This window comes from Anolis sagrei, chromosome 4, assembly GCF_037176765.1.
Source record: "Anolis sagrei isolate rAnoSag1 chromosome 4, rAnoSag1.mat, whole genome shotgun sequence".
NCBI lineage: Eukaryota > Metazoa > Chordata > Lepidosauria > Squamata > Dactyloidae > Anolis > Anolis sagrei.
Window position 1 is genome coordinate 123,047,821 of NC_090024.1, and position 26,501 is coordinate 123,074,321.

General features: G+C 41.2%; 2 protein-coding genes across 4 annotated transcripts in view; one reads left to right on the plus strand and one right to left on the minus strand.

Moving 5' to 3' along the window:
* The first annotated feature begins 983 nt into the window (after window positions 1-983).
* SHCBP1L (SHC binding and spindle associated 1 like) lies at window positions 984-21,828 on the plus strand. The gene is made up of 10 exons (XM_060774485.2): window positions 984-1,281; window positions 6,380-6,529; window positions 10,927-11,141; window positions 11,929-12,015; window positions 13,491-13,709; window positions 17,258-17,363; window positions 17,834-17,987; window positions 18,352-18,602; window positions 21,181-21,303; window positions 21,449-21,828. The coding sequence occupies exons 1-10, from the start codon at window positions 1,060-1,062 to the stop codon at window positions 21,686-21,688; spliced, it is 1,767 nt and encodes a 588-aa protein (XP_060630468.2). The 5' UTR covers window positions 984-1,059; the 3' UTR covers window positions 21,689-21,828.
* Window positions 21,829-25,135: 3,307 nt separating this feature from the next.
* The window catches only part of DHX9 (DExH-box helicase 9), a 52,662-nt gene continuing 51,296 nt past the window's right edge, over window positions 25,136-26,501 (minus strand). For all 3 annotated transcript variants that reach the window (XM_067467619.1, XM_067467618.1, XM_067467620.1), the window contains one exon: window positions 25,136-25,888. In XM_067467619.1, the coding sequence (XP_067323720.1) occupies window positions 25,555-25,888 (334 nt within the window). In that variant the 3' untranslated portion in view covers window positions 25,136-25,554. The remainder of the gene's footprint in view (window positions 25,889-26,501) is intronic.

Sequence of the window (26,501 nt, forward strand, 5' to 3'; positions counted from 1 at the left end):
GGGACCCACTGCACCCTGGGGGCTCACATCCGTAGGTGACTACAGGGAATACCATGGCTTTGACTATGCGGATCTTTGTTGCCAGTGTGATGTCTCTACTCTTTACTATTTTATCGAGACTGGACATTGCTCTCCTCCCAAGAAGTAAGCGTCTCCTGATTTCCTGGCCACAGTCTGCATCTGCAGTAATCTTTGCACCTAGAAATACAAAGTCTGTCACGGCCTCCGCGTTTTCTCCCTCTATTTCCCAGTTGTCAATCATTCTTGTTGCCATAATCTTGGTTTTTTTGATGTTTAGCTGCAACCCGGCTTTTGCGCTTTCTTCTTTCACCTTGATTAGAAGGCTCCTCAGCTCCTCCTCGCTTTCGGCCATCAAAGTGGTATCATCTGCACATCTAAGGTTGTTAATATTTCGTCTAGCAATTTTCACCCCAGCCTTGCATTCCTCAAGCCGCGTACATCGCATACAAGTTTAATAGATTGGGTGAGTATACAACCCTGCCGTACGTCTTTCCCAATCTTGAACCAGGTAGATATTTGAACCAGATAGATAATTTTTTTAAATTTGCTTTAGGTATTGTATTGTTGTATTGTGTTTTGAGGCCTTGGCCGATGTAAGCCGCATCGAGTCCTTCAGGAGATATAAATAAAGTTATAATAATAATAATAATTTAAAATTGCCTATATTGAGAAGAAAAAAACAGTTGTGTTTTGTAAGATAATAAGTACTTCTTTCTCTAGCTCTGGGCATCAAATCCATGCAATTCACTTCCATTATGTGCTCAAATAAGTAGGAAGAAACAGCGCCTAACTCGCGCAACACTTTCAGAGATATTATACTGGAACTATTTTATATCCGAGGCGGAAGAAGACAGGCGGTAACGAGCCTCCTGAAGGGTTAGCGGCGCTTTGTGACGCGCACGGCGCGCGCCCTACCGCCGCCCCCATTGGCCGCATGAGACAGGCCAAGAAGTAGTCCCTGGAGCGGATGGAGACGTACTTTTTAAGGGACCGCGTGTCTGCGGCGAGGTGCAAAAAGGCGCGCGCGTGGCTGAGGCGATGGCGTCGAGCGGCGCTGAGGCGAAAGAAGAGGCGCCCGGCCCGAATGGTCCGCCTCGAAGCGCAAGGCCTCGCAGCCTCTCTGTCGCGGGCGCCGCGGAGGGCAGCGGGGTGGAGGAAGAGGCCGGCCCTCTGCCAGACCAGTTCCCGTCCTACCTGGCAGCCCTGACCGGCCGGGAGAAGGTGGCGCTGTACTGCGACGGGCTCCTCAAGGACTGCAAGGTGGGCCCCTGAGCGCAGAGAAGGCCTGAAGGGAGTTGACGTCACAGCCCGGGAGGGGGGAAGGGAGGAAGGAGGAGGAAGAAGTAGTAATAATGTATTGTCAAAGGCTTTCATGGCCGGAATCACTGGGTTGTTGTAGGTTTCTCCAGCCTATAGGGCCATGGTCTAGAGGCATTCTCTCCTGACGTTTCTCCTGCATCTATGGCAAGCATCCTCAGAAGTAGTGAGGTCTGTTGGAACTAGGAAAATCGGGTTTATATATCTGTGGAATGACCAGGGTGAGACAAAGGACTCTTGTCTGCTGGAGCTAGGTGTGAATGTTTCAACTAACCATCGTAATTAGCATTTGATGACTTGGCAGTGCCTGGGGGAATCTTTTGTTGAGAGATGATTAGATGTGCCTGATTGTTTCCTCTCTGTTGTTTTGCTGTTGTAATTTTACAGTTTTTTAATACTGGTAGCCAGATCAGATCAGATGGAGACTGTGGCCAGGAAATCAGAAGAGACTTACTTCTTGGGAGGAGAGCAATGTCCAAACTCGATAAAATAGTAAAGAGCAGAGACATCACACTGGCAACAAAGATCCGCCTAGTCAAAGCCATGGTATTCCCTGTGGTAACCTACGGATGTGAGAGCTGCACCTTAGGGAAGGCTGAGCGAAGGAAGATTGAAGCTTTTGAACTGTGGTGTTGGAGGAAAGTTCTGAGAGTGCCTTGGACTGCGAGAAGATCCAACCAGTCCATCCTCCAGGAAATAAAGCCCGACTGCTCACTGGAGGGAAGGATACTAGAGACAAAGTTGAAGTACTTTGGCCACATCATGAGGAGACAGCAAAGCCTAGAGAAGACAATTATGCTGGGGAAAGTGGAAGGCAAAAGGAAGAGGGGCCAACCAAGGGCAAGATGGATGGATGGTATCCTTGAAGTGACTGGACTGACCTTGAAGGAGCTGGGGGTGGTGACGGCCGACAGGGAGCTCTGGTATGGGCTGGTCCATGAGGTCACGAAGAGTCAGAGACGACTGAATGAATGAACAACAAGCCAGATTTTGTTCATTTTCATGGTTTCCTCCTTTCTGTTGAAATTGTCCACATGGATATTTCAGTGGCTTCTCTGTGTAGTCTGACATGGTGGTTGTGAGAGTGGTCCAGCATTTCTGTGTTCTCAAATAAAATGCTGTGTCCAGGTTGGTTCATCAGGTGCTCTGCTATGGCTGACTTCTCTGGTTGAAGTAGTCTGCAGTAGCTTTCAAACTATCTACAGACCCACCAAGAAAATCCAACAATTGCTACGTTCAGCAAAGGACAAGAGGGATCCTCTCGCTTCTACAGGAGTCTACCGTATACCATGCAGCTGTGGACAAGTCTACATAGGGACCACCAAACGCAGCGTTGCCCAAACACAAATCAAGGGACATGAAAGGCACTGCAGACTACTTCAACCAGAGAAGTCAGCCGTAGCAGAGCACCTGATGAACCAGCCTGGACACAGCATATTATTTGAGAACACAGAAATGCTGGACCACTCTCACAACCACCATGTCAGACTACACAGAGAAGCCACTGAAATATACAACCATGTGGACAATTGCAAGGGTCTGGAGAACAAGCCCTATGAGGAGCGGCTTAAGGAGCTGGGCATGTTTAGCCTGAAGAAGAGAAGGCTGAGAGAAGATATGATAGCCATGTATAAATATGTGAGAGGAAGCCACAGGGAAGAGGGAGCAAGCTTGTTTTCTGCTTCCTAGGAGACTAGGACGCAAAACAATGGCTTCAAACTACAAGAAAGGAGATTCCATCTGAACATGAGGAAGAACTTCCTGACTGTGAGAGCCGTTCAGCAGTGGAACTCTCTGCCCCGGAGTGTGGTGGAGGCTCCTTCTTTGGAGGTTTTTAAACAGAGGCTGGATGACCATCTGTCAGGGGTGCTTTGAATGCAATATTCCTGCTTCTTGGCAGGGGGTTAGACTTGATAGCCCATGAGGTCTCTTCCAACTCTTTGATTCTATGATACTATGAACAATGAAATTGAACCAAACTTGGTACACAGAACTCCCATGATCAACAAAATACTGGAAGGGTTTGGTGGGCATTGACCTTGAGTTTTGGAATTGTAGTTCACCTCCATCCAGAGAACACTGTAGTCTCAAACAGTGATGGATCTGGACCAAAATTGGCCAAATGTGAACACAGATGGAGTTAGTCCTTGATATTTAGGAGTTGTTGTTACTAGGATGTATAGTTCACCTACAATAAAAGAGCATTCCGGGTTTTAACCTGCCACTTTTGAACTCTCGCTTGCAGAGGTGTTTTTGCGAGTATCTCCGTAGATCTTAGGAAGCTGTTTCTTGATTTAAGTCGTTGGTATGCTGGCTGAAGTCTGAACAGAGATGGGCGAGAGAGATGTCACTGCCTTGGTCCTTTCCTTACAGGCTGCTACTTCCCAGCGGATATCAGGTGGTGCAATACTGGCTGAACAATATAATTTCTCCAATAGTGTGGGGTGTAGGTATCCTGTGATAATGCAGCATGTCTCATTAAGAGCCACATTCACTGTTTTAATGTGGTGAGATGTATTCCATATTGGGCATGCGTACTCGACAGTAGAGCAGCAAAGCATAAGGGCAGACGACTTCACTGTATCTGGTTGTGATCCCTAGGTTGTGACAGTCAGCTTTCGTATATTATTTGTAACACCCACTTTTTGCTTGATAGTCAAGCAATGGTTCTTGTAAGTCAGAGTACATTCCAGAGTGACTCCCAGGTATTTTGGTGTGGTGCAAAGCTCCAGTGTGATTCCTTCCCAGGTAATCCTCAGAGCTGGAGATGCTTGCTTGTTCTTAAGATGAAAAGCACATGTCTGCATTTTAGATGGATTAGGAATTTGTTGATTTTCCTTGTAATAGGCAGTAAGTGCGCCTAAAGCTTCGGAGAGCTTCTGTTCAACCATTTCAAAGCTTCCTGCTTGAGCAGTGTATGGCACGGTCATCAGCATAGATAAAACTCTCTGTCCCTTCTGGCAGTGGCTGATCATTTGTGTTAAACACTGATAGACCACGCTTCGCTGAGGCAGGCTGTTCTGTTTTCTCCATCTTTTCTGATTCTGGAACTCACCAGAAAAGTTTGGAAGGATTGTTCCGAACTGTGTTTGTGTCATATCTGCTTTTAGACTTCCATGTTTAGCACAGTTATTCATTGGGATTTTGAAGAAAAAGTGGACAAGTTGAACATAAGCCAACAGTGTAATGCAGCTGCTAAAAAAGCCAACGGGATCAGAAGGAGTCTAGTGTCTAGATTGAGGAAAGTCATGGTTCCTCGCCATTCTTTGAACTTTGAATATGTTCTGATGCATTTTAACTATTCTTTAGTGCTGTTTGTGTTTAATTCTGTTTTAATTAACATATGTTTGTATGTTTTAAATTCACTACTAATGCTTTTATGTTAAGCCACTTTGAGTCCCCTTTGGGGAGATAAAGTAGGGTATAAATAAATATATTATGCTTATACTGACACAAAAACACAGTATGACACAGCAAACGATACATATGTGCTGGATTTTGTATCACAAAATAACAAGTCAAACACCTCCCAAGCGTTTAGGACTGTGTGATGTATTTATTATTATTAATTATTTATTATTATTATTATTATTATTATTATTATTTATCCCACTTTTCTCCCATGAGTGGAATTCAAAGCGGGGCACAAGGCTAAAAACAGCAAAAATAAACATAACATAAAACTCAACAAAAAATCATGAACCACATAAACAGATTTCTCGAGGATGAAAGGAGTGTTAGCTTGTTTGGTTTGTTGCTTTTGAGCCCCAAGCTTCAGAGAGCTTCAGTTCAATTATTTCAAAGCTCTCTCCTTGAGCGGTGATGGCACTGTCATAAGCATAGATAAAACTCTGTCCCTTCTGGCAGTGGCTGATCATTTGTGTTAAACACTGATAGAGCACACACTCTCCTCTGAGGCAGGCTGCTCTGTTTTCTCCATCTTCTTCTCTGACCCTCGAACTCAACAGAAAAGCTCAGAAGCATCTGAAATGAATTGAGAGATTGCAGCAACAATATGAGAGCTACACCATTGTGTTCCTTCCCCTGTTGCATTGCCATTTTGTGTTTTTGTACAACTCTTCAGTTTTTGCCACCTCACTTAAATTAGGAAGCCAGTCCATTCTCGTGCCATTCAGAAAAAACTTTATTGAGTACTATAATCTGACAATTTTGAATATCACAGCACTTTAAAAAAAAACACTAGAGAAAAGGTAGGCAAGTTGGGCACCACTTACCCAAAATGCTTGGGACCAGAAGCATTTTGGATTTCAGATTTTTGGGGGATTTTGGAATACCATATTTCTATGTAGATATGATATGGAGATGGGACCCAGGTCTAAACATAAAATTCATTTATGTTTCATAAACATGCTACTATTATGCACCTAGCCTGAAGGTAATTTAAGGGAATTTTTAAATAATTATGTACATGAAACAAAATATTGTACATTGAACCATCAGTAAGCAAAGGTTTCATTATAGTCTCATCTACTCTGAGCATTTAATGCAGTTCAAAACTAGTTCAAACTGGCAGCTAGACAACAAAAGCACTCAAAAGAAAATCCTGCAATGTGCATCAGTACTCTGTGGTTTGCGTGATCACCATTCAGTTCTCAAATTGATTCCAGGATTTCCTGTATATCCTGTATATCTGTGTAGCAAAAATGCTTTCTTCAGAGCCGATTTGGAACTGCATTAAATGGTCAGTGTGGATGACCCCTGTCTCAGCAACCCTTATGGATGCAGTATTTCAGAGTTCCTGATGTGGGATATGTAACCTGTATTTGACACAAAGTATGCCTTCCACAATCAAAAGGAATGACTATTTAGCCAGATGCATTTATAATTCAGGGGAAGAAAAAAAAAGCAATGGGACCCTGGCAACTTAGATCATACAATTTAGCATATTGAGCCTAGCTAATAGTATAAATCCCCTTTTGAATTTATTCCTTTTACCTGAAAAATATCTTAAGTAATTTCTAAACCTGAATAAAGCGGCTAATTTGGATATTGTACATTCCTCCCTTCTATCCTGCAAAAGGCAGAAGATGTCAATGAAGCCATTAGCAAATACCTTTTGGAAAAATTGAAGCAGAAGGAAAAATGGTTTGGAATCTGGAAGACTAATCCAGACTTTTTTTTTGTCAGTTCTGAAGAAATTCCCATACCATATGTCGGTGTGTTCGTTGAGGTAACTAAACTGATGTTTACCATTAATTTCATTACTAAGATCAATAACAAATGTGTTATTTTTAAAAATATATTCGTCTAGAATTTTGGAAAATAATTTTAAATATTGCAAAGAATAGTAGTGCTAATTTTCTGTCCCCTTTTATTTGAAAACTTGTTGGCAGCCTTTGTTTTGGAATGTTGCAGTAGATAGATCTCTTTCTACTTGTAATTTGTGGCTCATTTTATGTTTTGATTTAGGCACTTTGAGCCATCTGTAAGCCGCCTTGAGAATAAAGAATAAAATTATTGTTGTTATTATTAGTCCACTAACAATATCAACAATAAAAGACAAAAATACACAAATAGACACCAATCACAATCCTAACACCCCTGTAATAGTTAACTAAAATAAATTAAAACACAATAAAACTTGATTAAATTATACACTTGGTAAAATGGGATTAAATTATAAGATGAAAGCAGAGGGAAATAGAGTGACAAGGGTAAAAGAATCAGTAGGAGAATTTACGTAAGTTCATGACAAGGGATTCGATTTTGTGAGATAAAAGAGCTCTCTCATGTTCCAGTATTTTCATTACTGAGCTCAGCATGTAGTAGGATGGTTGTTAAATTCTCCAGTGGTCTAACTAAGCAAGCTTAATTGTCAATACCCAAACCTAATTATGAGTAAACCATGATATTATTACATTATATGTATTTTGTTTTTATTAACAGAATTCAGATCTGAACTTACTTACAAAGCTTTCTTATCTGTAAAATTCAAAGTATGTATGTTTTGTTGATCTTTTGTCTGTTTGCACTACAAAAGCTCCTAAACGGTTGGATGGATCTGGACCAAACTTACCACACATATCCTTCATTCTCTAACTTGAAATAATTGAGGGATTTAAACCCATCCCTTTTGGCCCCAGAGTTGAGGGAAACCGGATTTACTCTGGCAAGGTTAAGGGGTCCTCTATGATGTTACTGGGAAATAAAGGGAATGAGGTAGTTTGACATTTAGCTGTTCCTAGGTGGTGGCCCTTTGTGATGTCACTGAGAAAGGGAGTGTACTGGCTTGACTGGTGCTAGGTGACATGTATGAGGGAAGGAAGGCATGAAGGAGGAAAGGGAGGGGAAAAAGGGAAATGAAGGGAGGAAGAAAAAGGAGGGAAGGAAGAGAAAGAAAATTTTATAAGGGGAAGGAAAGAAAGAAGGGATGAAGGGAGAAGGTGTATGGGGAAAGGGGAGAAGGGAAGAAAGAAAAGAGGGGGGAAGGTATGTGAGTGAAGTTGAGAATGTAAAGGAGAGTTGGCAGACAGTTGCCATGGAGGCATTGTGAGGGAAGCAAGGGGGCAGAAGCCCCTGAACAATGCCAGGTACTATATAAAATGCTCTGTGACTCAACAATCTTGCTTGCCATGGTGGCGCAATGTGCTTCTGAGGTGCTGACCTGAAGGGTGGCAGTTCAAATCCGCAGGATGGAGTGAGCTCCCATTGTTAGCACTAGCTCCTGCCAACCTAGCACTTCGAAAACATGCAAATGTGAATAGATAAATAGGTACCACCTCGGTGGGAAAGGCATAAGACGCTCCAAGCAGTCATACTAGTCACATGACCAGGAGGCGACAACCAGGCTTCTCGGCTTGGAAATGGACAACAGCACATCACCCAGCGCTGAGCAAAACCTCCAAAGCTGGAAATGAAAGGAGAATCCTTTGCTTTTGTTTGAATTTGTGTGTTTCATTGCATTGTTAACAAGGCATTGAATGTTTGCCAGTATTTCGACAAGGTCCTCCATGACCTTCTGGCAAGCAAACTAGTCCAATGTGGGCTAGGCAAAACTATGGTTAGGTGGATCTGTAATTGGTTAAGCAGTGCTCGCCAATGCTTCCTCTTCAAACTGGAAAGAAGTGACGAGCGGAGTGCTGCAAGGTTTCGTCTTGGGCCCGGTCCTGTTCAACATCTTTATTAATGACTTAGATGAAGGGTTAAAAGGTGTGATCATCAAGTTTGCAGATGACACCAAATTGGGAGGGATAGCCAATACTCCAGAAGATAGGAGCAGAATTCAAAACGATCTTGACAGATTAGAGAGAGGGACCAAAACTAACAAAATGAAGTTCAACAGTGACAAATGCAAGATACTCCACTGAGGCAGAAAAAAATGAAATGCAAAGATACAGAATGGGAGCCACATGGCTCGAGAGCAGTACATGTGAAAAAGATCTTGGAGTCCTCGTGGACAACAAGTTAAACATGAGCCAACAATGTGATGCGGCGGCAAAAAAAGGCAATGGGGTTTTGGCCTGCATCAATAGGAGTATAGTGTTTAGATCCAGAGAAGTCATGCTTCCCCTCTATTCTGCCTTGGTTAGACCACACCTGGAATACTGTGCCCAATTCTGGGCACCACAATTGAAGAGAGATATTGACAAGCTGGAATGTGTCCAGAGGAGGGCGACTAAAATGATCAAGGGTCTGGAGAACAAGCCCTATGAGGAGCGGCTTAAAGAGCTGGGCGTGTTTAGCCTTCAGAAGAGAAACTGAGAGGAGACATGATAGTCATGTATAAAATGCGCGAGAGGAAGTCACAGGGAGGAGGGAGCAAGCTTGTTTTCTGTTTCCCTGGAGACTAGGACGCGGAACAATGGCTTCAAACTACAAGAGAGGAGATTCCATCTGAACATGAGGAAGAACTTCCTGACTGTGAGAGCCGTTCAGCGGTGGTGCTCTCTGCCCCGAAGTGTGATAGAGGCTCCTTCTTTGGAAGCTTTTAAACAGAGGCTGGATGGCCATCTGTCAGGAGTGCTTTGAATGCAGTTTTCCTGCTTCTTGGCAGAGGGTCGGACTGGATGGCCCATGAGGTCTCTTCCAACTCTATGATTCTATGATCCTATGATTCTATCTGTTTACACTGACTCCCCATGGCAGAAGGATGGAATATAAATAAAGTGTAATTATTATTATCCTGTTTGCATTTTGAGAAGAAGTACTCTTGAACTCCTAAAGCAAGATGGAATTTGCACGGCACTCCAGAAGTTGTTGATGTGGCACTCCCTGAATTCTTCATCATTAGCTATTGTAGTGTATGTAGCACAGTAATATTGAATGAAACCTCTGTCCAGTTGTGGTCATATTTATCATGATGCTCTCAAATTGCAGAACTGACATTTTAGGTTTCCACATAACAGAGTGTTTCATGAGATTAGTCCAGTCATGTGGCTTTTAATTGGTAAATTTGGCAGTGTCATAAATAGCATAATCTCAAAGGCTGGCATCCTATTCGTGACAAAATGCGGGCATAAGTCTGCTTCTTGCCTGCAGATGCCTTTTCTTTTGTCATTGCAGAGGTCTGTATTCTATATTTCCCTTCACAACCATAACTGCCTGAAAACCCACTTTTTTATACTTTCTGTAACCACACAATAGTTGGAGCTAAGTGGTAGGAGGGCCGGAAACCATTTGGCTATGTGCCTAGAGCCAGATGTACAGTGCTGAAGGTATTTTCATAAGTGTCCTCCAGAAATCCTGGCAAATGCTGTAGTCACAGAGCCAAATGTTGTTTAGTCATCTTCCACTGGCTGCTACATGGCAATGAAAGTGACAGGCACAGAAAAAAGATAGGAGAAAAAGCAATGTATCATAGTTCTTCAGAAATAGTTTTTAATCAATATTCTTGTTTTTAAAGTTTTCAATACAAAATAAATGATGTTGTCTCACTAATTTTATCTCATGCTAAGAATCATATCTTGTGATGGTTCCAAGAAATTGCAATTTTCACCCAGTGGTCACTATCTGTAGGATAACTTGCTCTAATGTAGAATCGCATGCTTAATATTGTAATTATATCTGTTCATTAAGGAGCCCCCGGTGGCGCAGTGGGTTAAAGTACTGAGCTGCTGAACTTGCTGACCGAAAGGTTGCAGGTTTGAATCCGGGGAGCGGCGTGAGCTCTCGCTGTTAGCCTCAGCTTCTTCCAACCTAGCAGTTCGAAAACATGCAAATGTGAGTAGATCAATAGGTACCGCTCTGGCGGGAAGGTAACAGCACTCCATGAATTCATGCTGGCCACATGATGTTGGAAGTGTCTATGGACAACGCTGGCTCTTCGGCTTAGAAATGGAGATGAGCACCAACCCCCAGTCGGACACGACTGGACTTAATGTCAGGGGAAAACCTTTACCTTTACCTATCTATTCATTATTAGAATAAATATTACAAAACCACAGATTTTTAGAAATATATTTTTTTCTGTTCAATAATAATACCCACTTATATATAACCTTTTCTCTTAAAGAGACTTAAAGCAGTAATTAAGATTTTTAGTTTTTCATATAGCAAGTAAAACGGTGCTGAATATACTGACTAATACACATTTTCATTGTAATGTTTCTTTCTTTGTAACATTTTTAGGTTACTTTCAAACTACTTGAGAATCCCTCTGCTAACTTTAAAGTTTCTGTTTCTGTTGCTGAACCCTTCTCCTCTAATATTGCCAATATTCCAAGACCTTTAGTTGATGAAGTTCTGAAGGAAATGGATCATTGTGTGCCTCTTTTGGAAATCTATCCTGTAGAGGGGCAGGATACTGTAGTGTCTGATATAGCCAGTGCTTTAGAAATTGTGAGGTAAGCTTTTAAAAAAAGTAATATTCAACAGAGTAATAATGTTGAAGAATCTCTTTCAAAATAGAAACAACTCAGGTACATAACTAAATGTCAAAAAATGATTTTGATTAATGGTTGAAGATATTTCAGGGGAATTCAAATACTATGCATACTCAGTTACTACACTTTGGGAGGAATAATAGCTCTGCGAGAAAGCATATATTTTCACCCTTCTTTCTGTTGGGAAATGCCCAAGCCTTTGCTGATCTGATGTCTAGGCTGACCAGGGCTTTGAAACTCCCAAGTGAAGAAGGTGGAAGAACCATTAAGTGATCCTATCTATAATGCTATATCTTCCACTGCTTCGGTGACAGCATTCTTGTCATGTTTCCTCTGGATGCCTCATATACGCTGGGCTAATCCATCATTGGTGCCTCTGAGTCATGCAAGTTGGGCACCTGTTACAGCATCCAGGAGGATGGAGGAGCTCCCTTAGTTTACACATCATCCTAAGGCAAATTCGGCTTTTGTCGAGAATGCTCAATCCAAGGCCTCTTAAAGAATTGAATTCTCTTCTTCCGAGAAAGAAGGACGGATGCAGCCTATACAAAGATTTATTCCACCTATAGCCACATAAAGAATAACCTGTTTCTGAAATGTTATATTTATTTTCCCTATTTTTCTCTCTCCTACTAAGTTGTTAGTCTTTTAACAATTAATGCTTGCAAACTGAGTTACAGTCTATATATTATTTGATACATTAAAATAACAAACACATCAAGGTCATGTTATTTTAAATCCCATTTAGGTTTTTCTATGATTTCCTTTGGAGAGATTGGGATGATGATGAAACTAGCGAGACTTATGCTGCACTGATAGAAGAAAGAATTAAAATGTAAGTGTACTTGTCAGGCTTCGTTTTTATAAGAAGTAGAGCAAATGGAAATTCTATGGCCGATTGCTCAAATGCTGGAATATTTCCAACAAAACAAAAACAAAGTCACCAAATAACATCATCACTGCTTTGAGTCACCTGAAGGCTGAGAAAAGCGGTATATAAAGTAAATAAATAATCATAATAATTTTATTTCTTACCTGCCTCTCCTTATGATTTGAGGCAGGTTCCAACATAGCTAAAACACATAATCATCTTAAACATTCTATAAAATGCATATTAAAATACATAGAACAAAGATTACAACACTAAATGCGAATTTAAAAATCATGATCAAACCTGATTGGGTAGGCCCGCTGGAAGAAATAGGTCTTCTGGCAGCTCATTTAGCCGTTGGAGCTCTTCTGGCAGGTCATTCCACAGTCTTGGGGCAGCCGATGAAAAGGTCCTCTAGGTGACATTACCTTGAGTGCTAACATGATGGTTAGGCTAGAAGCCTGCTTCCTGACGTTCTTATATTGTGTGTGTGTGTATATATGTATATTCATAGAAGAACAACATATTATGTGGATTTTAAGTTTGAAGTACAGTTCAAAGTCAGGATTAGGATCTCAGAGAAATGTGGAAGCCTGTGGGGGAAAAAACCCTTGGAAAATGGAAAAGGATGGGTTGGTATTGTTCTGAAGCCTTTTCCTGAAAAGTTGAAAATCTTCTTGTTTAGAATTATGATAAATATTTAAGACACAGTTTTCATACATTTACTGTCACAAATCACTTCTTAAAACCATGTAAGAAGTATTTTATGTAAGATTTTGTGCATTTGAGAAAAATGCAACTCCTTGTCTAGGTTTGCTTTTCTCATGGTATTTGTGGCTATAATTGTCTTTGTTTGACATTATTACGAAGAACCAGTAGAGAGAACTACTTTTGTGAGGTTGACTTTTGAGGATTTCATTATTTGTAGATTTTATTAAAATGGTTTCTCTAGGAATCCTTAGGGCCTCCAGTGTGACTCTGTTGCCAAATTAATCATAGAGTCACACTGGAGGACCGAGATTTCTAGAGAGCTGTTCTCATGTAAACAAAATAGTGTTGTTTTTTGTGTGTGATTTTTGCTAAGGTCCTGCACTCCTAATCCCAGCTAATGTGGAAGGCTGACTGTAATTTACTTTGTGTTGGCAGTTTCTTCTGCTTTTTGGGGATTCTTTGCTTGCCTTTCATGAATTGGCAAAACCAAGGAATCAAGTGATTTTCAGTCTTTAAAGGTGCTGGTATTGTACTGGTTTTCCTCCTCATCAGTTTCTTTGAAATCACTGTCCCTTTCTCTGGGGAAAAAAGTATTTTTCCCCATAGCTTCTACATTGCAATACATTTTACATTTGGGCCACCTCATCTGCAGTTAGTGAGAACAAAGGCTCAATTTTCTTATATTCAGCTTCAAAAGGAAATGTTCTAATTTTCTTAACTCTTCATAGTTGGTGTGATATTCAAAATGGGATTATTCCTCCGCCAATTGCGCATCGTTTTAGAAGACATCTGGAAAAGTACAAGAGCATGCATTTAGAATTGATTAATTACCAAAGCAATATTAAGGAAGAACCCACAGCAGAAGAAGCAATTGAATGTTGGAAAAAATACTATGAATTAATAATGTTGTGTGGATTGTTAAAAATATGGGAAGATTTACGCCTAAGGTAATATCATTTGTCATGTGTTTTTTTAAAAAAGTCTCTGAAAGGAAAATGATGTTGGCTGTTAATCAGCTATTTGCTTTTAATATCTATCATTTTGCTAATATTGTAACTATAGTCACCTTGGTACTGAATTATATCGCAGTCCTATGTATGTGTTCACTTGTAGTTAATGAAGTTAATTCCAAGGTAAATGTCTACGATTGCAGCCTTGTATCTTATATGTGTTAAGATTAGAATCATAGCATTAGGTTCTGAGAGTAATATATACTTAAATAACTGTTTCCTTCTGATGCTTTCCAAATCAATATATGGAAAGATCATACTTTAAATTTCACTTTAAGCTGAAAATGTATTAAAATGTATTTGAAATAACATCTGCTTTGTTGTGTCTGTAACTCAACAAATGCATTCTCTACACTGCATTATTTGAAACCTTCTAGAACTATTTACATAAGCCTTATAGTGATTACTCTTCCCAATCCTGGGGATTTTATCCCCTCACCTCCCACCTAAACACTCCACCCGTGTTGACCTTCCCTTTGGTTGCCAATTCTTTATACTGGTGGCTTCCTCCAGTTCTTTTAAGAAATATTTAGCCTGTGGGGGCCAAAATTCGTGAGCGGGATGAACATACACAATTCCTTTTGTACCTTGGCGAAGGCTATGAATGGGACCTAATGTCCATTGCAAAGTTTCACCCCAGGCAAAAGAACACAGTGTTATTATACCAGCAAATCTTGGTGTCTAGTAAGCTGTCCATTTTGGGCCCTGAATCTTGATCATCCTTTGCTCTGATTGCACCTGGCTCATTGATTCGGGTTAAATGATTTTTGCAAGAGGTTGGAAATCAAAAGAAAACAACCCAGGGGCACCTTGAAACACCCCGCTTCCACCTCAGTCTCTCAATCCAAGACCTTTTTTGTGTCTACCTCTAAGCACTGGGGTGAGAAATGACAGCATAAGGAAAAGATGTCAAGACATGCAAAGGTTTCAGAAAGGGTGCCATTTTCCTCATGTCAGAACCACAATTGACCCAGGTTGACTGTGTGCCTGACAGAGGCCATGACTATTGAGCTGATTCAGTTAATTCTTCCCCTGCACATCAAGAACAAGCTTGGCCTTCCCAAGTATCCTACTAAGTTGTTTCCGCTTCTATGGCAAGCATCTTCAGAGGTTGTGAGGTCTGTTGAAAACGAGGAAATTTGAGTTTATATCTGTGGAATGTCCAGGGTGGGAGAAAGAACTCTTATCTGTTGGAGCTAGGCGTGACTGTTTCAGTTGGCCACTTTGATTAGCATTTGATGGCCTGGAAGTTTTTAGGTGTGGCTTGTTAGTGCCTGGGGGAATCTTTTGTTGAGAAATGATTTGCTGTCCTTGAATGTTTCCCCTCTGATGTTCTCCTGTGTTTGAGTGTTGTTTTACTGTTATAATTTTAGAGTTTTTTGAAATACTGGTAGCCAGATTTTGTTCATTTTCATGCTTTCCTCCTTTCTGTTGAAATTGTCCACATGCTTATGGATTTCAATGGCTTCTCTGTGTAGTCTGACATGGTGGTTGTTAGAGTAGTCCAGCATTTCCCTGTACTCAAATAGTAGGCTGTATCCAGGTTGGTTCATCAGGTGTTCTGCTATGGCTGACTTCTCTGGTTGAAGTAGTCTGCAGTGCCTTGCATGTTCCTTGATTCGTGTTTGGGCAATGCTGCGTTTGGTGGTCCCTATGTAGACTTGCCCACCACAGCTGCATGGATACGGTAGACTCTTGCAAAGGTGAGAGGATCCCTCTTGTCCTTTGCTGAACGTAGCATTTGTTGGATTTTCTTAGTGGCTTGTTCTTAGTCTTGCAGCTCTTCTGATGTCTGAGGTGGAGCAAGACAGAGAACAAGCCACGAGAGTAAAGACAAAGATCCACCCAGAGGGAAAAGTGTTCTTGCCATACATCAAGGAAACCACTGACTGCATGGGGAACCTAATGAGGAAACACAACATACAAACTATCTACAGACCCACTAAGAAAATCCAATAAATGCTACTTTCAGCAAAGGACAAGAGGGATCCTCTCACCTTTGCAGGAGAATGCTTCTAGAACATGGCCATATAACCCAATACACGCATATGTTCTCAGTTTGACCTTGTGTTGGTGAGGAATCACTTCCTGCTCTGACTTATTTACAGGCGTAGTGTCACTGTGCTCTCCTTAACAACATTCATCAGGGCAAAGTGATGCATCTGGTGTTCCCCTGCTCCTTTTCCTCTTCGGATTCTGCAGACTTCACATATTTGACACTCTTCCACATCTGAATTCTCAGATTCTGACACTCCTCATATGTACTCTTCCTCGAAAGTCTTGAGTGAGTGTGACTTAAGGCCTATCTATACATATCCCAAATTGAACTAGAAGTAACATCTGGATGTCCACATGACATTCAGGGACTTCCAGCCCCTAGGGTCATATAAAAGTGGTCAGCAGTGATGGCCAGGAGCTTGTCCAGAGCTCCATGGTCATTGCTGTGATGACAAACAACAGAAAAGTTAAAGGTGACAATCCAGTGAGATAGGGGTGGGTCAGATAGCTGCCTGGACACCTAATCAGAGTATGGTCTCCATTTTGTGGCCCATGTAACTAGACCCTCAGACTGTGATCAATGATGTTCATGTCTTTGCACATGCCTTGGACCTGGAGTGTAAGCAACCTTAGGCTGAGCCAGTTGATCTGGTGTAATGACAGGATTCAAAACATGATGCTCCGCATGCATAATGCAGGATTTAGCTTACATGTGTATATCTTATATTTGTGGGATTAAAATTGACCTTACATGTATAATATATTTTGTAAAAAATTAAGGTGAATGAATTAGTTGAGGACATGGAACATAAGAACTGAGATAAGTTACTTACTAACTACTTTAAAATTTAAGTGTGATAATTCTAATAACCTAATTTTCTAGGCTCTGTCTTTGAAGAATTCAGCTCTTCTTGTGGTTTGTAGAATGCTGCTTAAAAGCTTCATCACATTATCCTTTACATGTTTTAAACTTTTTAAAATACTGTTTAAAGCTAAATAATTGCAACTCACCTTTTTTCTTCTCAAGGCGTCAAATCAAAAATCATGATTGATGACATGGTTCTTTGATGTCTACAATACATTGTTTCAGTTACTGTATAAGAGAATTGTCTTGGAAAAAGTAAAAACTAGTGAATACAGACAGTTCCCAAGTTACAATTTCATCTCATTTTCTGTCCCTGCTATAAGATTTGGATTTTGAGAAACGTGGCTTGTCGTGGATACAAGGATTGGTAACAAAGCTTTAGTGGAGATACCTTTTCGGGGACTGCCCGTACTTCATATTTTGTTTGCTTTACATTTTTAAAGGGTTAATAGTATCACACATTTCTAGCATAATCATTTTGCCTATAGATATTGTTCAGGACTAAATATCCACATTGAATTAAAACTGAAACAAATAATATGTATACTTTAAGTCAGTATGGTTAACATGCATCCAGAGAATGCTTTGTTTAATAATAATTGTAGTTCACTTTCGATTTCAGGGCTCATGGACCTCTGACACCACGAATATTGAAACGAAGGAAAGGATACAGAGAAGACAGAAAAAGTGTAACTTATATTATTGCCAAAACAGTTACACCAGAAATGGTAAGGAAATATTCATTTGTCTGTTTGGCCCTTCTCTTCACTGTTGCAGCTTCTTCAAGTCTTTATTTCTATTTCTTCCGTCTTCAAATCCATATGCTGCCTCTGTTTCTTAAGCTAAACTGTGCAGAATTGTTCTATCTTACTTTAATGTAGACTCAGTTAATTTATTCTCCCCATGTGTTTTTGGGTGTGTTAGTAGTAAGGCTATATTTACATTGTTCAACTGTCTAGCAAATGATATAAATATCAATATTTTTGTGTTTTGTTGCCACAATCAGTGATTTCAAAATGTCTTTATTTCTGACTCACTTTTGCTTGTTTTTGAAGACTTAGATTAATTTTTCATTTAATTGTATTTGTTTTTAAAATAACTCTCTTTCATTCATTCTTTATGATGGGAATTGCAACAGTTGCAGCAATTGATGTTGACCCACTTCCTATTTTTCATACTGTGCTTCTCTCATTTCCAGGTTAAAGACTTATCTTCTAACACGCTTATTCAACAACATGATAACTTAAACTCTGCTTTAGGCAGCTGTTACAGTGGAGATAATGTGCTTCTCTTTCCTGGAGAATATAAGGCAGCAAACCTTGCAATGCTAACTGAAGATATTATTATTAAAGGTAATTAGAATATGTATCCTCTTCTTTTGTGTTTACAATTCCCAGATTAGAAGCAAGATATAAGATTTAATAACTGGATTACCAAAATGTAAAAGAAAATTTAACAGACTAGAAATGGATTAAAATAGGAATATTTCTCTGATTTTCAGAATTTACAGAATAATGATTTGTTTATATAGTTTTCTATCAAGGCAGTTCTTTTTAAAGAGAAATATCACTCAAATGGTAGAAATGGTAGATATGCACAGTTCATGGGGCAATTATATGCATGTGCAGCATTGGTGAATCATTTATAACATCACCTAATTATTTGGAGTGGGGTGCAGACTTGTCTTTAATAACGAAAATATCCTATTTTATTTAGGAGTTGGAAGACCAGAGGAAACAGTAATTGTTTCAGAGCCTGCCCACGAGAGCTTTGTAGTATCCAGGGCCCAAAATGTGAAATTAATGAATATTACCTTACTACAGGAAGGGACTGTTGATGGTATTGTTGTAGTTGAATCCGGACACACAGTTTTGGAGAATTGTATTCTGAAATGTGAAGGAACTGGCATCTGTGTACTTGTTGGAGCTTCTTTGACAGTTATAAACAGTGAGATTACTGGAGCACAGGTACTTTTTCGGTTCAGGTTGTGATGCAATATATATATATGTGTGTGTGTGTGAATGTAAAGTATTTGCATGAAAACAGGATATTTACAAAGAAATGCCTGTTCTCGAAGTCTATTTAGAAGCAGGTCCTATTTTGTCGAAGGCTTTCATGGCCGGAATCACTGGGGTGTTGTAGGTTTTTTCGGGCTATATGACCATGTTCTAGTTCCAACAGACCTCACTACCTCTGAGGATGCTTGCCATAGATGCAGGCGAAACGTCAGGAGAAATGCCTCTAGAACATAGCCATATAGCCCGAAAAAACCTACAACAACCCAGGTCCTATTTTATTCCAAGTAAGTATAGATGTTATATTTATTTCCCACTTTTTTCCTCAAAAAAGCAAGCCAAAGTGCCAACAACACTAAAAACAATATACAATTTAAAACCTAAAAACAATTAAACATGGAAGCTACTAAAATAGTTACTACGATTAAAAACCTATATGAAAATATAAATATATAAATAACATATAACTAAATGCTAAACCCTACACAGCACCCCTGGCTCAGCTTTTGAAAGTTTCTTCTTTAAAACCCTTCCTGAATAAAAGCTTCAATCTGCTGCTGTAATGACATCTTGGTTCCCTAGACAGAGAAGGGAGTTCGAGATGAGAAGGCCCTCTCTTGTCTTCTCAACAACCGAGCTTGTGATATGGGTGGTACCGAGAGAAGGGTGTCTCCTGAGAATCTCTGTACCTTGGAAATGCGATCTGCCAAATTACTTAATTAGTTAGGTGATCCCTCGTCTGAGTAGGATAAGCCTCCAGGGTGGGTCCATAGGCGACTATGGAGCCCTATTCTTGATCTGCATCGTCTCCCACAGTGAGGGCATTGGTTTCCAGTTGGCTTGACAGGCCTTCCTCTTGGCACATTTCTCTCTTTTGCCCTCCATTTGTGCCTCTTTGAATTCTGCAGCACTGCTGGTCACAGCTGACCTCCAACTGGAGCGCTCACAGGCCAGGGCTTCCCTGTTCTCAGTGTCTATGCCAGAGTTTTTAAGGTTGGCTTTGAGCCCATCTTTAAATCTCTTTTCCTGCCCACAAACATTCTGTTTTCCATTCCTGAGTTCAGAGTAGAGCAACTGCTTTGGGAGACGGTGGTCGGGCATCCAGACAACGTGGTTGGTCCAGCGGAGTTGATGGCAGAGGACCATCACTTCAATGCTGGTGGTCTTTGCTTCTTCCAAATAGCCTCAACCTGAGCCATATAGGAGTTTGTGTCATAATAAGCACTTCAAATTGTTCTTAGAAAACAAACTGGCAGTCAGTTTGCAACAGGAAAGTTGTGTTGTTTCCCAGTGGAGATTTTGTTACTGCTGTAATGTTATACACTTAATTAATATAGGGATCCATTTTACCTTTTCCACCCTCCTTAAAGCTTTTGAGTTTTTAAAATTTGATTATCACATTTTTTTTCTGGTAAGTTGTGCCTTTTTTCTTCCTTTTTCTTTCCATTTACTATTACTTTTGTGTCCACTTCTTTGCTCTTGCTCAATCTTATACTCTTCTAAAATTACTTTCCAAAACTCACTGGTTTATGACTATCCAGATATTTGTTTTGTTTTTTTTCCCATTTTACATGGGCCTCATGTAAGCCTCCTCTGTCAAGCAGTCGTCTTTAACTTCCATGTTTTTGGCTTCAAATTCATTTCTACTAGTTTACTTTGTTAAGTCTAAACTAATTGTTTTGCCTACTTCTTTCTAGAAAGCAAAAACAAAACAAACACGTGTCTGGTTTGTTAGAATCATAGAATCAAAGAGTTGCAAGAGACCTCATGGGCCATCCAGTCCAACCCCCTGCCAAGAAGCAGGAATATTGCATTCAAATCACCCCTGACAGATGGCCATCCAGCCCCTGTTTAAAAGCTTCAAAAGAAGGAGCCTCCACCACACTCCGGGGCAGAGAGTTCCACTGCTGAACGGCTCTCACAGTCAGGAAGTTCTTCATGTTCAGATGGAATCTCCTCTCTTGAAGTTTGAAGCCATTGTTCTGCGTCCTAGTCTCCAAGGAAGCAGAAAGCAAGCTTGCTCCCTCCTCCCTGTGGCTTCCTCTCACATATTTATACATGGCTATCATATCTCCTCTCAGCCTTCTCTTCTTCAGGCTAAACATGCCCAGCTCCTTAAGCCGCTCCTCATAGGGCTTGTTCTCCAGATCCTTGATCATTTTAGTCGCCCTCCTCGGGACACATCCCAGCTTGTCAATATCTCTTGAATTGTGGTGCCCAGAATTTTAAAAACTGCTAGGACAGTAAAGGCTCAGTGGGAAAAAATGAAAAAGGAACATGTGCTCCAGACATTGTGGATTGGTCCTCCCATACATCCCAAGAATGGTGACTGTTAAAGTCCACTTTGCACCTTGACAGTGAAGATCAATCTCTGTGCTTAAAGGAAGCCATTTTCTAAGGTGTTAATCACAGTGCTAAATGTGTTTCTTTTTATTCATGCAAAACTTTGATATACTGTAGTGAACAAATTATTCTTGGCTTTCATGTGAACATTAAACTAAACGTTTTGTTTTGTTTTGTTTGCATTCAGGGCGCTGGCGTTGAATTATATCCAGGAAGCACAGCTGTTTTGGAGGGTAATAAAATTCATCACTGCAACAACTTAAGAACCATTGACTCCTCACGAGGTAGTCTTGGTGGGATTAACATTAAGGTAAATCATTGCCACACTTAATAATGTTTTAGAGGGTAAGTGGAAGCAGGAAATGTTTTTAAGATTAATCACTTCCGAGTAAAGAATTGAATAAATATTCTGACTAAAGACTAAATTCATAAACAAAATGTTGATTCCCAAACAGGTACTTCCTGCTCCTAAATTAAGGATGAAAAACAATCATATCCACAGTAACAATGGCTATGGAGTGACTATTATTAAGCCTTCTTCTGAACAGCTCGGTGCCACAACTGAAGGAACAGTGGAAAGTGCTGCAGCAGGAGATGGAGAAGATTCGGTTTCCAAACTAATGCAGGAACTGAGTCTTGAGATAAAAACGAATATACTAGAAGACAGTGATAAAGGCATCAGCATAGTAAACTGAACTTGCAGTTTGCTTTGATAAATTTAGTACTGTATTAAATAAGACCCGACTACATGTTTTTTTTTAAAACTGGGGATACTGTTAAAACATGGAATGTTTGCATCATACTTTCTGATTCTAAGTAAAGAGAAAGCTCTATAACTCACTGTGTTTAGAGAACGTAATTTTCATTAGCAGATATCTGCACTATAAACTAAAATTATACTTTCTAATTATATTCATTTATTTAATCTCAAGAGTGGGTGTTAATTACACATTGGCCACCCCAGAGTATTCTCTGGATGGCTGAAGGAGTAAACATCTATTGTTGGAATGTTCCTCAAGCCTCAATATTGGGGTGTGTGTTTAAAGAAAAATCCATTACTGTTCTCCCCAAATCTGCATATTTTTCTTGCTTGTATCTTACAAATGTTGTTCAATCCTTCCGTTGGCGTGCAGCCTTGCAAACATCTTTGAAATAATTAAGACATCTCATGCTGCTGTTGTTGACACTGACCTTATCAAATTGGCCACACATCATGTGGATGAAGCTGATTTAATAAACCATTACATAAACTAATATGCTTTTAACCATTTGCTATGACCTCTTTGGATGCTCTTTGTCCCAAATGTTCCAGGGTTATAAGAAATAAACAAGGCTTTGGTCCTCCTTATTTTACTTGTTCTCTATATATACAGGGTGTTTCAAAATGATGGGCCCAGTTTTAAATCTATTACAATTAGACGAAGAGTTACAAATGGTTTAAAAGAAAGTAAAAACATGGCTATGGGACCAAGCCTTTGGCAAGTTGTACAATGCATTAGATGAAGTTGGAATATGTATAATAACTGGAACGGCTTTTGACTACGACTTCGGATTGCGTGGTTTTGATAAATGATGGTTGCTTACCTGTAACCATGTTTCTTGGAGTGGTGATCTGTGAAATTAGCACATATGGTAGTTGATGCATCTGTGCAGCAATTATTGGAAATCTCTGTAAAGCTGTAAAGCTTGTGGCTATGGCTCAACTCACGTTTCCCAGAAGGCATATATGCTGTGTGAGGCCCGAGGCATGATTTGTGGGGAGGATGGCTGGGATATGCTAATTTCAGATTGCCACTCAAAGAAACATGTTTACAGGTAAGCAACCATCATTTCTCCCTTGTGGTGTGTGGTGAAGTAAGTGCATATGGTAGAGTAGCAAGCCACAAACCTTGGCTGATGGGCATAGGCTGCACACCTCGCTGGCATGTGAATACGGAGAAGTGATTCCATTTAGCTTAATAAGAATTCTGCGTTGATGGCTGATTCGCAGCATCAAGGAAGTCCGTAACTTTGTGGGAGAAGTGCAGCTAGACCCACCACACCATGAGGTGCAAGAGGCTGAGGTCCAGGTGGCATACACAGGTATCTTGAGTCATGAGATTTGACTGGCTACCAAGCGGAAGACACTCCCCTGGGGCCATTGCCTTGAGGAGGGTGAACCACAGCTGCCTTGGCCACTGTGGTGTTATGAGAATGCTGTGTCATCTGCATCTGCCTTGGCAACTACTCTGTTGAGAGACGCCCGCAGATGTACAATGGGCTCATGCCAACTATATAGGAAAGCATTGCCGAGGCAGCCCTGACTCATGTCCACTGGCATCTTGGCACAGTAGCGATTACACTTGGCATTAGATGGTGCTACAAACAGGTTGATGTCTGGATGTCCCCACCTCCGGAACAGGTGAGCCGCGTCATGGGGATGCAGAGACCACTTGTGGTTGGTGGGCTCTGTCCTGCTGAGGTGGCTGCCACTGTATTCTGGCCAGGAAGATGTAATGCAACAAGGTGTATTCCCCTAGGGATGCACCAATGCCAAGTGTCGAGCGTCAGGTGGAGAAGTGAGTGGGACTGCGTGCCTCCCTGTTATCTGTACATATCTGGACTATGCGGCGTCGGAGGGAGTGCTTGAATGACCAAAAGGTGTTCTGAATCACTGTGAGCTCCAGGACATTGATGTGGAGCTTGGCCTCGACCAGCAACTACAAACCCTGCACTGCCATGGGGCCAGAGTGGGTTCCCCAGTCTTGGGAGGAAAGCATCAGTGGTGACAACTGCTGAGGGCCCTGGGGGGCGGAACAGCACGCCACTTCAATGACCGACAGATTGCCAGCAAATGACCGTTGTGAAGGTCATATGCCTGAATGTGGACTGGACATGCCTGGCCTGCACAGATGGTGCAGGCAAAATGTGCTGAACTGCTCTATGGAGGCCGATTCGTGAAATCTGTCCTCGTTGCAAATGGGGGGTCCTGACCACCAACCTATCAATGTAAGGGAACACGGTGATTCCCTGTAACCTCAAGTGAGCCACCACCACTGCTAAAGGATGAGGTGCAGTGCAGAATCCAAAATAGAGGGCCCTGAAAAAAAACTACCCTCTTCCCTATCTTAAAGGACAAGTACTTGTGGTGTGGTGCGATGGCTATGTGGAAATAGGCATCTTTCAAATCTAGTGCAGTGAACCATGCCCCAGGGGGGAGAGGGAGGATAGTTTGAAGGGTTAACATCCAGAATCTACATGGCCAGATATATCGATTAAAACCCCGATGAAAACAGGGACAGATGAAAACTGGGAGGGGTTGAGTCGTATGATTGCTCCTTTCTGGAGGAGGGTGCAAACCTCATCCAAAAGAACAGCCAAAAGTGGCGTTCTGATAGACCCAAGGTGCAGCGGCCTCTCACACATGAATTAGCTGTGATGAACCATGTCAAGCGACCATCTGTTGGTGGTGATAGGCTGCCATGCCACATAAAGCACGTGCCAAAATGAACGAGTGGTGTTTGCTGGGTGGAAGGTAGCCCAGGGAGTGACATTGGCTTGTCTACCAGACCATGGTGGAGTGAGGGAACACCATGAAGGAGTGGAGGAGTCACCTATGCAGGAGAGGGAGTGGAGGTGTCACTAAAAGCGAAGCTTTGTCTTGGCCTGATACTTCCCCTACGCTGCTGACGTGTTGTAGACTGCATCTGCTGCTTCGGAGACTAGGCCTCTGCTGAGCAGTAGCACATGACGAAGGGATGTATGACTTGCAAGAGTAGGAAGATGCCTGCTGGCCTCTTGGCCAAGATCAATAGCTGGGCTGCTATAGATCACCAAGGCACAGTTCTATCATACCCTGACAGCTCTGCTGTTAGTGAACTTCATTTTCCCTCCTCTACATCCCTTATACTGTTTTGCACATGAGGAAGCGCTGAGGCAGGTGTGTCTTAAGCATGAACATTGGAGATGTACAGATGGAGCTCCAATTAAAGGTTATTCAGCTCTAAAATTTCCCAGCATTGCTTTTCATTGCACAAGACAAATATATACGTAAATCAAAAATTAACCTGTTTGCTTTTGTAAAGGACTGCAAGAGCTAACCTTTTCATTGGCTTTTGAATTGATTGGCTATTGCAAAATCTGCAGGTATCTACTAAAAAGCATTTTTTTGAAAAGTCATTTCACAATTTTATTTAAGTCCTAACTTCTGGTCAAATACAGAAGGCTTAATCAAGATCATACAGATTGAAAAGAACAGACCAAACTCACTGAAGTCTCAGCTGAGTGATTTATAACATTTTCTATAAGTTTTAAAATAACAGCATTTAAATCACTGTCAAAATAAAGCATGGTCCCAGTGCATTATCAATCCATGAAAAAAATGTGTATTACTAGGATCAAAATGAAGACATGGAACACCATTTTAAGAATTGAAATATTTTACATACATAGCAAAATTTAAATAAATGCTTCAATCTACTGTTAACTCTAGGACTATGCATAGTTGCACAATACAAGCAAAGGAAATATATGGGGAAAATTAACTCATACATCATGTTATACTGGAGTACTGTTTGTTTTTTCAGTAGCCACCTCTACCACCCCAACCACCTCCAAAACCACCACCTCTGTTTCCACCACTTTGAAATCCACCACCAGAACCTTGAAAGCCTCCAGCACCCTGAAAACCACCACCTCTTCCTGAATAACCCCCTCCCCCAGAGCCGCCGCGATAAGAATTATATCCGCTTCCATAACCACTTCCATATCCACTTCCATAGCCACCTCCATAACCACTTCCGTATCCCCCCCTTCCATATCCACCCCTGTAGCCACCGCCACCTCTTCCTCTGTAGCCGCCGCCGCCTCCATTGTCATATCTGGCCATCTTGGGTGGACGAGGTCCATCTCCATACCTAGGGATAGAAATTATTTTAAACAAGCAATAAATGTAATCTCTAAAATATACAATAATAGCCTTTAAAAAGCCTGACAACACAGGTAATTTGAAGTAACAAATCTTAAAATTTTAAGCGTTAAAGATGAAAAATAACTTGTTTTCTAAAATCTATTTTGTTTCTTCGTCTAAGAGCGTTGTTATAAAGTGAGAATAACACAACTGCCTTGTTGGTTATTTTCTCCTGTTTTTTTGAATTGGGGTAATAAGTACCGTATATACTCGAATATAAGCCGAGGTTTTCAGCCTTTTTTTCAGGTTGAAAAACCTCCCCTCGGCTTATATTTGGGTCAGGGAACGACGGAGGAGGAGGGAAAGGCAAGCCTTCCTCGGCGGTGGCAAAGAAAAAGAAAGCCCCTGTGGCAGGCTTTTCCGCAGGCTTGCTCTCCTTCTTCCTGGTCCCATGCACGGCCCCGCGGTGGTGGGGGCAGCGGCGGGAGGAAGCAGAAAAGCCGCGCATGGGTGAGGGGAAAGTGCTCACTGCTCCCCTTCCTCTCTTGCCGTACACACACCTTCTTCCTTGTCCCATGCGCAGCCACGGTGGCGGGGGGGGGGGGCAGCGGTGGGAGGAT

What these genes read in the sequence shown, in the direction of transcription:
- SHCBP1L (XM_060774485.2), top strand. Translation starts at nt 1,060, where the DNA reads ATGGCGTCGAGCGGCGCTGAGGCGAAAGAAGAGGCGCCCGGCCCGAAT. An exon ending in TGGGAAGATTTACGCCTAAG is followed by an intron (nt 13,710 to 17,257) that starts GTAATATCATTT and finishes TTTCGATTTCAG; the next exon opens with GGCTCATGGACCTCTGACAC. An exon ending in TTGGTGGGATTAACATTAAG is followed by an intron (nt 21,304 to 21,448) that starts GTAAATCATTGC and finishes ATTCCCAAACAG; the next exon opens with GTACTTCCTGCTCCTAAATT.